We start from the raw sequence: 14,142 nt of genomic DNA on the forward strand, positions 1-14,142 counted from the left end.
GCATTTTCATCCAGAAGGCAGGCATTTGGTTACCTATAGATACGTATTTCTACACTGTCAACTAGTGAATTAAGATTGTGCTTGTGCTTGAGAATACTTCTGGTTTCAAACATACGTGTTAGAGACTATAAGAAGCCCCAACATTTGTTTCCTAAAGGCATAAAACAGAGGTTTATTTAGGAAAGTAGAAACACATTTCAAGGGACAATGGGGTGGTGGGGCAATATCAAAAGAGAGATAACTTTGGGTTAAAGCAAGGAATATGCACCCAAGGGAGAATGTGGGCTATCTCCAGAGGGAGAGATGGCACCCATTGGTGTGAGGTGTTGATATTTACAGAAGGTCAGTGCCAGGGACTGGACAAGAGGTGGAGACAAGGTGGAGCTACACAATTTTGTGCCAGTTTTTCCTTTGCTTGTACATTTCCCTTCTTTTATAAGGGCATGGGCCAAGGGCATGTCCCTCAAGCTCAAGATTTACAACTGTGCTTTCTGCTCCTCAGTGGCCTGTGGATGTTTCCTTTAAGATTCAGTATCTCTCTCTCTCTTTATCCTAAATCCCTATCTCATTTCCCTCCCTGAGTTGTTGATCCCTTAATCTTAAGAGTTGGTGAGGGGTGAAGATCCATCTTCTTATGGCTACTTCAGGCTGGCAAGGGGTGATGACCTGCCTAGTCAGGGATCAGAAGTCTCACCCTCACTGTTATGAAGGAGATAGACATTCTTAATACATTTTAACATATTGAATGCCTTGAAAAATTAACAATTTTAAATTATATTTAAAACAATAACAGGTGATTGGTGTCTCTACTAGGGACAGTAGCATATCAGCATGGTAATTGTGACTGGGAAAGTGAAATTTTCTATTTACTTATTAATTTGTTGCTGAGATGAGTGGTATCAGGAAGGCCAGAGATCGTGTTTGGAAAAGTCACCCAAGGCCAGGAAGAACCTATAGGCTCTGGCAGGCAAAGGTTCATATTCTCTCAGTTCAAAGTTGAACTGCAAAGGGCAAGATGAAGCAGTAGAATCCAGAAACTGAGACTGGGGGCAAAAGGCAGACCTAGGCAGAAAGGCAGTTGACATCCAGTGGTCAGCGCTAGGGAGGAAGGGGACCAGAGAGAAATGCACTTTAGAAAGTACCCCTAATGAGCACAGAGAATAAGCTGTAAAGATGAAAGTATGTCAAAGAGGCTCCACCTGCTTATTTGTGGACTGTTGAGGACATTCTGTAGGTGATGGGTATTAACTGTAGCCCAGGCATATGAGCTTCCTGTAACTGGGCTGAGAGTATTGATATGTTCATGTCAGAAAAGCAGGTCTGAGTATGCGCTGTGCATTTCCGGGTGGGTGCTGCCTTCTCAGCTTGGTTCTCATTTCCCATTACTGCTTCGCTGTGACTCACTGATGGCCCGCCACATGTCATTAGGCAGCTCAGCTGCTGCTCTCATTTCTCCCAAAGGTATACAGAGGTTTGCATCTTGGCTTTTACATTTGTTTTTTCTCCTGAGAGTTGGAGGAAGTGGCCTTTTCACAGTTTTGTTCATTGAGTTGAATACTTACTGTGTCTTACAGTTTCAATGTTCCTTGCTCGTAGGTATTTGAACCCGATGACCTTTATTCAGGGGTTAATTTCTCCAAGGTTCTGAATACTCTTTTAGCTGTCAACAAAGCAACAGAAGGTAAGTAAGGTTTGTGATTTATGAGTTCTGGGTGACATTTTTGAATCCATGCATTTCTGATCATTCTAAGAGTCAACCATGACCTGGATTGTTCAATTGGTGCAAATTTTCCCCTTTTGCTCCCAAGTAAACCCCAACAAATATAAAATACTTTAATTTTTCATGGTTTAAACATACCTTTCACTAGATTTAAACATGCATATCACAAAGGTATTCTAATGCCCTTAATACAATAATAGGAACAAAAAAACACATTTTGTTCCAAAACTTTTAAACAGTCAACTCAGTATAGCAAGACAAAAAACAAAAAAAGAAAAGACCAGTTCCCTCTTTTTTAAATAAAATTTACCAAATACAGTGATCACTTCCCTTTCTACACTGGGCACACATCTTTCTCATAGTCTTCCCTGTGTCTCTGTGTATGTAAAGGAACCCCTCAATAACCCTGCACTGAAAATGAAACCTCAAGTTCATAGTGAGTGAAGAGTGTCTTTTGTTTAAATGTTTAGCACCCACCACACTGGAGGTTATTAAATATAAATCCAAGTAAATTTGAAGAAAGTGTTGATAAACTTAAGAGTAGAATTTCACTCCTCTGATATAGTATCTTACCTACAGTGGTAGTAATAATCATAGTTCAAATTCTTTGAACCCTTTCCCTTGGCCTAGCCTGTTCTAAGAGCCCTAGGTGGTCTTATTATATCTTTGAAACACACTGGGGATAGGCATTATTATTATCAGGTCTATATTATCAATAAGGAAAGTCAAGTCCACAGTTGCTGAGTTAGAATTCAAACCCACACCTGATTGACTTGAGATCCCTTGTACTCAAATCTTGAGTCTTCCTGCTTGAATGGTTAGAGAGGCAAGAGGCTGTGTGCCCAACACTGCCAGGTGCTACAAAGAAAGTGGGAGACATGGTTCCCCCGCCCTTGGAAAAATTGCCGTCTATTTAGGGAGACTCAACTTACCCAGCAGAAACAATTAGAGAACAAGAACAGACAATATAATCAAGTGCCAAATAAGATGGAACATCTAGAAAGCTATCAAGTAATTACAGTTTTAGTTGAAAGAGCTGTATATAATAACAAGACATGGAAAAATACTTCTCTAAAGTTGTTCTTTTGCTATTTGAAAAAAAATGCTTTTGAGCTATTGCAAGGCGTATAGCAGAAAGTACAGCTAATTCAAGTAACTATATTTAACACACATGACAACTATCCAGTTCTGGGCAGGGAGGATCATATAATTCTAACATTACGCCACACAAATTATATGTTCCTTTGCCAAACTCTCCTAGCAAGTTTTACAGTCTTTTCCCTTGCCACAGATATTTATAAAAATACAAGAAGGTGAAAGTTAAAACCCACGGCATCAAGGAAATTACTTGGATACTGAGCTTGTCGCCTAGGGAATGTTTGGGCTTTAGACTTTTGCAGTTTATATCTTTTAAAAATAAATGGAGAGGAAAAGAACCCTCATTTGAATTTGTCAAGAAGCCAGCTCCTCTCTTTAGTACACTTTCAGCATACTGAAAACATCCAACTCAGCTCTGGCCTGATCAAATTTCACAAGGTTTCAAGGAAGAGAAGACTCCTGAGTTTGATTTTAAACAACAAATTATTCTAGTATCAAGATTGCATCTGTCCCAGACACACACTGTCTCTCATTCTCATTCTCCACTCTTCCCACGGCACACCAGGGAGATTTTAGATTGTGTACGCCACACAAATCCTTACATATAAGAAAGAACCAGTGAGTTATGGGCCAAAAAACAGAGCGAGAAATTTGAAATATTTCAAAGTAATAAGAGCCACAAACAGCTGTTTGGTACCCAATATAGTTCAGCCTTGGATAACAGGGCATATAGTTGCGACTGGTTCAGGAAGGAAGAGTTGTAGGGAATGGGTTAAGAGAAAATGTGGTTCTGTCGCTGCTTTTCATTCTACTGGAGAGCAATGGCCAGTAAGGTTAAGAAAAAGAAGTTGGCCATCAAAAAGGGAGGAGGCGGGGTGAGGGAAGGGGATGAAACACAGCTGGCATGTTCATAACAATAACCATTGGAATTATAGCTAGGATGCTTTTTATAAAGTCCCATGCAAGATAATGTTATGTTGTAGATGGTTTTCTGACATGAGTGGTTCCTTTACCATGTCTTTTCCTTTTTTCGCAGATCAGCTCTCAGAAAGACCATGTGGACGTTCCTCTTCTCTTAGTGCTGCTAATAGTTCCCAGACAAACCCCCAGGGAGCAGTTTCTAGCACAGCTCCAGGGCTGCAAAGGCCCGCAAAGGCAGTGGTAAGTATAGTCCCCAATTCCCCCTGCCTGTTTTAAAATTCATAAAATAGGATTCATATCCCAGTTGCATTTTTGTATGTGATGAGATTGTCATTCTGTTTGTTTGGGGTGTCACCAAGAAAACTAGTTGTAAACTGAACAGCAATTCAGGCTAGAACTATGGAACAAATCAGGCATGTGGGGCCCAGAGTCTGAAAATCAGGGTTAAAGCCGCAGCTTGGCTGCTCACTAGAATCTGGCAAGTTACTTAACTGAGAATGCTATGCAAATGTAAGTCATTATGACTACTCCCGATGGCACTTGGCTGTTATATTCCCTATTCCTTGGTTTATTAGAACTAAGTGGTACCTGGCACTTTAATAGGCAATCAATAAATATTCATTGCTATTCTTGGCATTATTGTCATCTTTATTTTTCTCATTGAATTCCTATTGAGAAGGACTTGATTTTACATTATCTGCCTGTAATGAACTTTTATATTGAGATCTCCCAGTTGTCTTTGCATTTGGTCTTACTGGGAGTTTTTATTTAGGAGGAAGTACACCATCTCCCTTTTGGGTGAAGCCTCTGTTTCCTGTCAAAAGCCACCTGCTCCCTGTAGGCTTCCATGTCCTATTGCTTCCAAAGATTCTCAAACTTTCTGAGACCACAGATCCCATTGAGAAGTTGATAAACATTGTGGTACCACACCACTTGCATCCTCTCAAATTTTATACAAAAACTCATGTTTTTGAACTCATTTGGGCAAACAGCCATTCCGCTTATCACATTCTCAGAAAGGGTCTGTGACTCTCAAACAGTTAAGCACAATTGATACAAAACAGGCTAAGAATTCCCAATTTAGTTAGCTATGAGATATTTGGCCTTTCATAGGACCAACTGTAACCAAATTAAGATATTCTTAGTAATTGGAAGGCAGGAACAGATTTTTTGAGAGTACATTAGTACCAAATATGTGGGTTTTAAGGTTGCGTGTTCGGTAGAGGCAGGGTGAAATAGTTTATCACTCATTTTATTACTTAGCTCAGTTAAATATGTATTTAGATAATTGGTGAAGGGAGAGGAAAATGAAAGCTATGACCCCCTCCAAAACACACATTTTGACAAATGTAAAAATTTGCATGATGTTTCAAGGGGTTAATTAACACCTCCTGAGGCCCATTCATAGACTCCTACATTTGAAAATCAGAACTGAGATGGATGTGGGGTTTTATTCTTGGTCACCAAGGATAGGTTTTACCTAAAACCATATAATCTCTACTATGCCTCAATTATATGCCTCTTAATCTGGTGTGGCTTTTGTTCTCTAGGAGATGACGGAAAATGGAAGTCACCAGTTGATAGTGAAGGCAAGATTCAACTTTAAGCAGACTAATGAAGATGAACTGTCAGTCTGTAAAGGGGATATCATTTATGTCACTCGAGTTGAAGAAGGAGGCTGGTGGGAAGGCACATTAAATGGGAGAACAGGCTGGTTCCCTAGTAATTATGTCCGAGAAATTAAATCCAGTGGTAAGTGAGACCTTTAACAGTCTTTTTGAATATGGCTCTGGTACTTTCTTGGTTTTTCTTACTGAAAATCTTGTAGTTTTAATTGGTTGACCGAAACTGTTTATACTTATATGTGTAGTCAAAAATAAGACTAGAACAGAATTGGGAAAAATCTGTGGTTAGATATTTTGAAACAAAGTTGTATTTAGATTACATCAAGGCAACAGAAAGCTAAAAAAGCTAAGGAATTCAAAGCTCAGACAACTGTTCCACCTTAACTATGTCCTTTCTGTCTACTAATTCAGGCTCATGTAATACAGTACATAGTCTCTCCTGCTACTCTAAGTCACCATGGCAAAATACAATAATAAGACAGGCCAAGTGCTGACTTGCTTTTTTTAGCCCTAAGCAGACCTAAGACTAAATGCCTCAGAGATGTGTTTGAAAGATAACAATCCCAGAACTGTAGGAAGCTGTCTGGCTGCTTTATTAACAGTATTGCCCTTAAAAGTATTGTGTACCACTAGCTGCTTACCCTTTTTCCTAATATCAAGAGCATGAATTCTAACTGGTATTCAGTGGTCTTTCTTAGAATTTTTTTTCATAACTCACTGTTTCTTTTTTTTTTAATGCTATTTTTAAATTTTTATTTTTAATTGATATGGTCAATTTCATTCATTTTATTATACTTTCCTTTGGTTCTTAGTAAATGGACAGTCATGTCCTTATGACCACAAATAAAATATAGAACATTTCTTCCAACCCCCAAAACTCTTGTGTTGTCTGTTTATAGTCACTCTCCCTGTGGCACTTCTGATATGTATTGTTTCTACAATGTTACTTTTCCAAAATGTTATATAAGTGGAAAATTAGTCTTTCCTGTTTCACTTAAGATAATACATTTTAGATTTATCTATTTTGTTAAGTGTCAATAGCACACTTTTTAAAATTCGTTCTAATTAGTTATACATGACAGAATGCATTTTGACATAACACACAAATGGAGTATAACTTCTCATTCTTCTGATTGTATATGACATAGAATCACACCAGTCATGTATTCATATATACACATAGGGTAATAATGTATGATTCATTCTAATATCCTTCCTACCCCCATATTCCCTCTCTTCCCTTCACTCCCCTCTGTCTAATCCGAAGTACCTCTATTTTTCCTACCCTCACCTTATTGTGAATTAGCATCCACATATCAGAGAAAACATTCAGCTTTTGGTTCTTTGGGATTGGCTTATTTTGCTTAGCATGATGTTCTCCAGTTCCATCCATTTACCAGCAAGTGCCATAATTTCATTCTTCTTTAAGGCTGAATAATATTCCATTGTGTATATATACTACAGTTTCTTTATCCATTCATCTGTTGAAGGGTACTTAGGTTGGTTCCATAGTTTAGCTATTGTGAATTGAGCTGCTACAAACATTGATGTGGCTGCGTCACTGTAGTATGCTGCTTTTAAGTCCTTTAGGTATAAACCTTGGAGAGGGATAACTGGATCAAATTACTCTGCTTATATTACAAAAACCAAACTAAAACAAAACAAAATAAAACTCATTGCAAGACCCTGATACATAAAAGCATGTCATACATAATACAGATAAAATTATTTAGTTATTACTATATGCCTTCACTTTTCAAAAATGTCTACCCAAGGGCTCCTTTCATTTAGTAGCTCTTCAGTGCCTTATCTCTTCTGTAGATGTCTTCATTCCCTTTTGCAGAGGACTGGGAACTGAACCCAGGGGAAATCTGCCACTGAGCTACATCCCCACACCTTTTTATTTTTCAAGGTGGGGTCTCACTAAGTTACCTATGGCCTCACCAAGTTGCTGAGGCTGGCCTCCAACTTGCTATCCTCATGCCTTGGCCTCCCAATCTGCTGGGATTACAGGTATACACAACTGTGCCTAGCTTTATTACTGTGTTAATGCCTCCAAAGTGCTGCTATAAATTAATAAAATTATAAACTCACTGTAAATAAAATGAAAAATTATGGAAGTGCAGTGTAGACAATAAAAGTTCCTCTTCCCTTTACCCCTCCTCCCAGATAACCATTGTCAGAAGCTTCTCCCAAAAGCATTTTACATAAAATTTAGTTTGTACACTTTCTGTGCTCTGGGTTGGGTAAAAAGGGACATCTCCTTTAATGGAATGTATTTACTACCAGATTTATAATTGTTTCTGTGGTGTGTAGACTTCTCAGCATTTTTTTCCCAACATTGTGGATGGAGCCCAGCTCATGCATGTTAGGCAAACAGTCTTCTACTGAGTCACATCCCCAGTCTTCAGCATTTTTAATTATTGGGAATTGAGATGTTTCAGTTAAGCCTTGAAGTATTTTCACAGGCCTCACCTAGAATTTCCTTGGTTCTGATGATTTTCACAGCTGATCTTTACCTCTTGCTACATCTTTCCATTGATATAATCTACTTGTTAGGACTCCTAAAGCATTTTCCAAATTTATTCTGACATTCGTCCCTGATTCAGTGTCTTCATCTGCAGAACCAAAAGGAACAGGCCTTGTTGCCTGGTCTGGGAATTCCAAGCATTGTTGAGGGGTCATGGGAAGTGCATAGCATGCCCTCACTTTGATGGCTTTGATAATGATGTCCCCTACTCTGACACCTTTTGTAGCAGTCTGGTCTATCCTTTATGGACTGCCCCAGACTGTTGGTTCTGGTGTCCAGCCTCTTCCCTTCAAATTTTTCCTATATGCCATTTGGTTTAGGATTCATATGTTAAACTCTGGATCTGAGTCAAACACCTAGGTAATCCCTAGAAATAGCTAAACCAGCTGTCAAGGGTAGGTCTGAGCTTTGGGAGACAGGAAGCCTGCTAGTCAGGGATGGCCTAAGACTAGCAGTGTATGAAACAACATCTCTCATTAGCTTATTATGGTAGTTTCTTCATTGGTGTCCTTGCTCCTATTGTTGTCACTTCTGTAATCAGATCTAAACTCAGGAGCCAAAGTGATTCTTTCAAAACATAACTTGAATCACAACTCCTCATCTCAAGAATGATAAAGGCCAAGGTCATCACAATAGCCTAAAAGCCCTCCAGTATACTGCCTCTTTTCTGACCTCTCTCCCCATCACTCATTCCATTTTTGACACACTAACCTCTTGGCTGCCTGTGACAGACAGACTTCTGTCTCTTGTGCTGTCCTTCCATCTGGAACACCCTCCTCAGATATCAGCATGACTTCTTCCTTCACCTCCTTCTGGTCTGCTCACTCTTCCACTTCACAGTAGAGACTCCTAGTCACTCAGGAGAAAAGCAAACCCTGTGTCCCCTGCCTCTATCCCCCTTCCCTGCTTTATACTTTTTAAATCATTTATCTCCATCTAACGTGCTATATTACTGCTTATTTATTTCATCTACTCTCTGTATTTCATCATTAAAAGAGACACCACAGAACAGGGATATTTTTTAAAATTTTGCTTGTGCTCAGTAAATATTTATAAAATGAATGAAAATCATGGGGTAGGTAATAAAATTCATTGTTTTCCTTGAGTACCTCCTCGGCACTCAGGGCATCTATAACAATCTATTCCTCATGGGCTCTGCCCCTTAGGACCTTCTAGGCTGATAGTCAAGATACATTGTTCACAACTAATGGGATAGGTTAGAGTAAGTGACACAGACAGAGGTCTAAATAAGATGTTGTTGGATCAGAAAGACACAATTTGATTAACAGTAACATAAGTGGGGCTAAGAACTTGACCTAGTTCTTAAAATATGGAAGAAGATAGAAGGCTAGAGGGAGTTAGTAAGTTTAAGGAAAGGATGGTATAGGTGGCAGAGTGGTTTGGGTTGAAAATTAGGTGAATGAAGAGTAGAACTGAGGTCTTGAGCTAGAACTGCATGAAGAGGGGTGCAAGTGTAAAGTTTTAAGAAGAACTTCCTGGTGGGAGCTGGATTTCAGGAGAGTTGGGTTGGGCAATCAAGGAGGATGTAGGGAAAGCAGTAGAGGCTTCTGCTGAGGTATAGATTAATCTGGGTGATAGTGGGGAGGAAGAGAAGTAAGTGGATACAGTAGATGTTGTTGAAAGAATGAAAAACTTGCCAGTGATTAATTATGAGGATGAGGAAAGAGGTTAGGATAATCCCACATCTAGGGGTTCAGCTTGATGGTGGGCTCCTTAAAGACATGCACTACAACCCATCTAGCCATCCAATAAAGATGCATTTCCTATGATTAGGATATTAGCTCTATCTTGGGCACTGGCAGGACAGAGAAGCATAAAATAGGACTCTTGCCCTTATGGTGCCTATAGTCTAGTGGTGGAAGATATTAGAAAACAGTATGGTAAGTTCAGTAATAAAGCAACTGCAAGGTGCTATGGAAAGTGGCAAGGAGAAGAGGGGCATCTAACCATCCTGATAGGGAGTTCAAGGGGAACTTACTGATCTCTGTGCACCTTTCTGTCTCCATAACACAGGGCTTTAGACAAAAGACATGTTTAATCCATGCCTATTATCATTGGATATGGTTTAGTCATGTCCCCTAAAGGTTCATGTGTTTGAAGCTTAGTCCCTAGTGTGGCAGTGTTAAGATGTTGTGGAACTTTTAAGAAGTTGGACCTGTAAGCCATGATATCTCACCAGGGACATCACATTTGGAAGAGACTAAAGTAGTCCTTGAGAGATGGCAGTTAGTTCCTGTGTGAGTAGGTTGTTATAGAAAGAACAAACCTGGATCCTGAATATTTTTGGATTTCTGCCTCACTAAGTGATCTCCCCTTCTGCACGTGACTGATTTCCTTTCCATTTCTCTGCTATATTGTGACCTAGCCAAGGGAGCACTTACTAGATGCCAAACAGAGGAGGCCACTCAATCTTGAACTTTCAGCCTCCAAAACTTCAAGATAAATAAACCTGTTTTCTTTACAAAGTACCCAGCTTCAAGTATTTTGTTACAGTAACAGAAAACAAACTAATACAGTGCTGAATTCAGTTAGTAGAGAAGATAGAAAGAGGTTGTTTATGGTGGTGTTTCAGTGTGTGTGTGTGTGTGTGTGTGTGTGTGTGTGTGTGTGTGTGTGTGTTGGGGTTAGTGATGATTGCTACTGAAAATGATGGATTGTTTGGGAGTTATTGAGTGAAAGTGTAGTAAGTCATAGTTCTTAATATTTCCAGCAAATCATATGGATAGAGGACACAGGAGGGAGATGAAACAAACAAGTGACAGTATAAGGTTATAGGCAATGAAGTATAAAATATATTGCAGATCATTGACAGAATCTGAGAGTGGAGAAGGATGGAAATGATAGGGCTTTAACTGAATGCTGGAAGACAGGCAGACTGTGGGCAGGCCCAGAATAGAAGGAGGGGCAATCTAAGTCATAATGACTGGTTGGGGAAAACAAACACCATGAAGGTTCTCTCATAGAACTGAGCAGAGGGAGCCTGGGGGATAGTGGAACAGATTAACATGGTGTAATGAAAATGTCTTGTTCGGAAAGTTAGGTGAGCAATAAATCTTTGCTGACCTGAATTCTTTTCCAACCCAACTCTTGCCACTTCTACAAAATAGTAAGCCAGAATCTATTTAAGATGTTGTAGAGAGACATTATGAATTCAATGCTTGTTTTTTTCATGTTTGGTCTAGAAAATATTGTCATTTTCCTTCTTTCCATAAACTCTGTACTGTGGCTTAGGGAAGATTTGTGTTCAAGGAGGTTGAAAAATAGTGATTCATAGGTGAAATGCATATCCCAGGGGAAAAAAAGCTTCAATTTAGAATTTTAAACCCCTCTGTCATACAAACTATTGGGCTATTTATGAAGTTGAATTAGGAATGTAACTGAAGAACTTCAGTGGTCTCCATCTGATTACTGTTGGGTCAAATGTGTGATACTGTGGTCTCTTAAATAATCAGTAATTCAGACAAATTCATACATATAGCTTGATACTTCACAAACTTTTGTAATGTCTTAGAAGTCAATAAAAGCAAGTTCAGAGTCATATAACCCTTGCACTGTGGAGTGCTATTGTACCACTGCACTCTGTGATCTAGTAAATTTGCCCTTGACATTGTAAGTTTGGGTTACCACTGGAGTTCATGTCTAGATAACTATGAACATAACCCTATGGACAGCTTTGTTCTGCTTTTTGAGAGGAGACTGATTGCAAAGGGTGTATAACAAAGAGCAGCCCACCTAATACTATAGAAACTTAAGAAATAGAATATTTGAGTATAAAACACAAATACGCTTTCAGCATGAGCATGAGGCTGAAGGTAGGGTTTTTTTGATTGTGTGACTGTGATTATAAAAACCTCTTGCCAAGGGGCTGCAGATGTAGCTCAGTGGTATAGCACATATTGAACATGGTGAAGCCCTGGGTGCATCCCCAGCACTACAAACAACAAACAAAAACAAAGATAGAAATCTCTCAGCAAGAATGATGGAAATTGGGGGCTGGGATTGTGGCTCAGCAATAGAACACTCACCTTGTACTCATGAGGCACTGGGTTCCATCCTCAGCACCATGTAAAAATAAATGAATAAAATAGAAGTATTGTGTCCATCTACAACTGAAAAAATTTGAAAAATAAAAGATTGATGGAACCTGGACACTGATGACATCAAGAAGTCATTGTCACCAGTTTTTCTTGCCTATCTCTGAATTTCTTTTTGTGTGAGGAATAAAAACCCTATTTCAGCAAAAATATATTTTTCAAAGATCTTATTCATAAAAAACATATATATTGAAAACTTGGTCATTATGTAAGCCTTTACTCCTTTGTTTCATTTGAGTCGGATACATCATAAATTAGAAAATTAGTCATTTATACAAATTTCTGTTCTCTTTTTAAAATTGGTAGTAACCTATAAACTAATATGTTATTAATACACCAAAGAAATTTCTGCCAATGCATGTGTAACATAGTAAATTAAATCTTTTTTAATTTTTGTCTTTGCTCTGTTACTTAGAGAGGGTGTTTGTTAGGACTTTGCAATAAAAATTTCCTGGAAAAATTTCCATGCCAGGAAAGCATTGAGACAAGTATGATTGGAGAAGATATTTTGAACAAATTCTATTTTCTCTGTCTGATCCTGTTAAGGGGTCATTAAATCCTTCTAAAACATCTTATTAGTAGGCAAATATAGATACTGATTGAGGGGATTATTAGGTACATGGTTAATTAAATTCATATTAAGGCAGATTAAGAAATCATTCTTCCTGCTCATTATAAAGCAAGGCTAGGATTGAGCTTTATATTTCAACTTCCTGTTTTAATCCTCCAGGTGTATCACAAAGATGCTTCATGTCATAAAAGCTGTTTATCACTAGATTTCTTTGAGTCCTATCACCATCAACAAATACTAAGAATCAGGATATCAGAAAAAAGGGAAAAGAATCAAAAGTAAATACTTCTTTGCATTGACTAATTCTTTTTCACTAATTGAGTTGACTAATCTTTTAAAAAATTTTTATTTGTTCTTTTTAGTTACATATGACAGTAGAGTGTATTTTGACATATCATACATACATGGAGTATAACTTCCCATTCTTGTGGTTGTACATGATGTGGAGTTTCACTGGTGGTGTATTCATATATGAACATAGGAAAGTCATGTCCAATTCACTGCACTATTTCCATCTCCCCTCATTTCCCTTCATCCCCCCTTGTCTAATTCAGTGAACTTCTATTCTCCCCTCGACTTTTTTGTGTGTTAGCATCCGCATATCAGAGAGGACATTCAGCCTTTGGTTTTTTGGAATTGGCTTATTTCAATTAGCATGATAGCCTTCAGTTCCATCCATTTACCAGCCTACACCATAATTTCATTCTTCTTTATGGCTGAATAATATTTCATTGTGTATGTATAGATCACATTTTCTTTTATCCATTCATCTAGTTGAGGGCATCTAGGTTGGTTCACAATAGCTTAGCTATTGTGAATTGAGCTGCTATGAACATTGGTGTGGCTGTATCACTATAGTATGATGATTTAAAGTCCTTTGGCTATATGCCAAGGAGTGGGATAATTGGGTCAAATGGTGGTTCCATTCCAAGTTTTCTGAGGAATCTCCATAGTGCTTTCTAGAGTGGTTGCACCAATTTGCAGTCCCACCAGCAAAGTATGAGTGTATCTTTCCCTCCACATCCTAGCCAACATTTATTGTTGTTTATATTCTCGATAATTGCCATTCTGACTGGAGTGAGATGGAATCTCAGTGTAGTTTTAATTTGCATTTCTCCAATTGCTAGAGATGTTGAACATTTTTTCATATATTTGTTGACCAATTGTATTTCTTCTTCTGTGGAGCTCCTGTTCAGTTCCTTTTTTCATTTATTGATTGGATTATTTGTGCCTTTTTTTTGTGTGTTTGTGTGTGTTAAGTTTTTTGAATTCTTTACATATCCTGGATTAGTACTCTATCTGCGGTACAGATAGCAAAGATATTCTCCATTCTATAGGCTTTCTGCTTCTGTTATTGTTTCCTTTGCAGTGAAGAAATTCTAGTTTGACATCTTCCCATTTATTGATTCTTGATGTTACTTCTTGCTCTTTGGAAGTCTTATTGAGGAAGTCTGTTCCTAAGCTGACATGATGGAGAGTTCGGCCTATATTTTCTTCTAGGAGGCACAGGATCTCTGGTCTAATGCCTAGGTCCTTGATCCATTTTGAGTTGAGTTTTGTAC

At 38.4% G+C, this 14,142-nt stretch overlaps 1 protein-coding gene across 11 annotated transcripts in view; it reads left to right on the plus strand.

Moving 5' to 3' along the window:
• Positions 1–14,142, plus strand: part of ARHGEF6 (Rac/Cdc42 guanine nucleotide exchange factor 6) — a 130,704-nt gene that overhangs the window by 28,170 nt on the left and 88,392 nt on the right. For all 11 annotated transcript variants that reach the window (XM_079124589.1, XM_079124591.1, XM_079124588.1 and 8 more), the window contains 3 exons: positions 1,597–1,681; positions 3,855–3,979; positions 5,290–5,491. In XM_079124589.1, the coding sequence (XP_078980715.1) occupies positions 1,597–1,681; positions 3,855–3,979; positions 5,290–5,491 (412 nt within the window). Of the gene's footprint in view, positions 1–1,596; positions 1,682–3,854; positions 3,980–5,289; positions 5,492–14,142 lie in introns of those variants that run through there.

This window comes from Sciurus vulgaris (assembly GCF_902686455.1).
Source record: "Sciurus vulgaris genome assembly, chromosome: X".
Classification (NCBI taxonomy): Eukaryota; Metazoa; Chordata; class Mammalia; order Rodentia; family Sciuridae; genus Sciurus; species Sciurus vulgaris.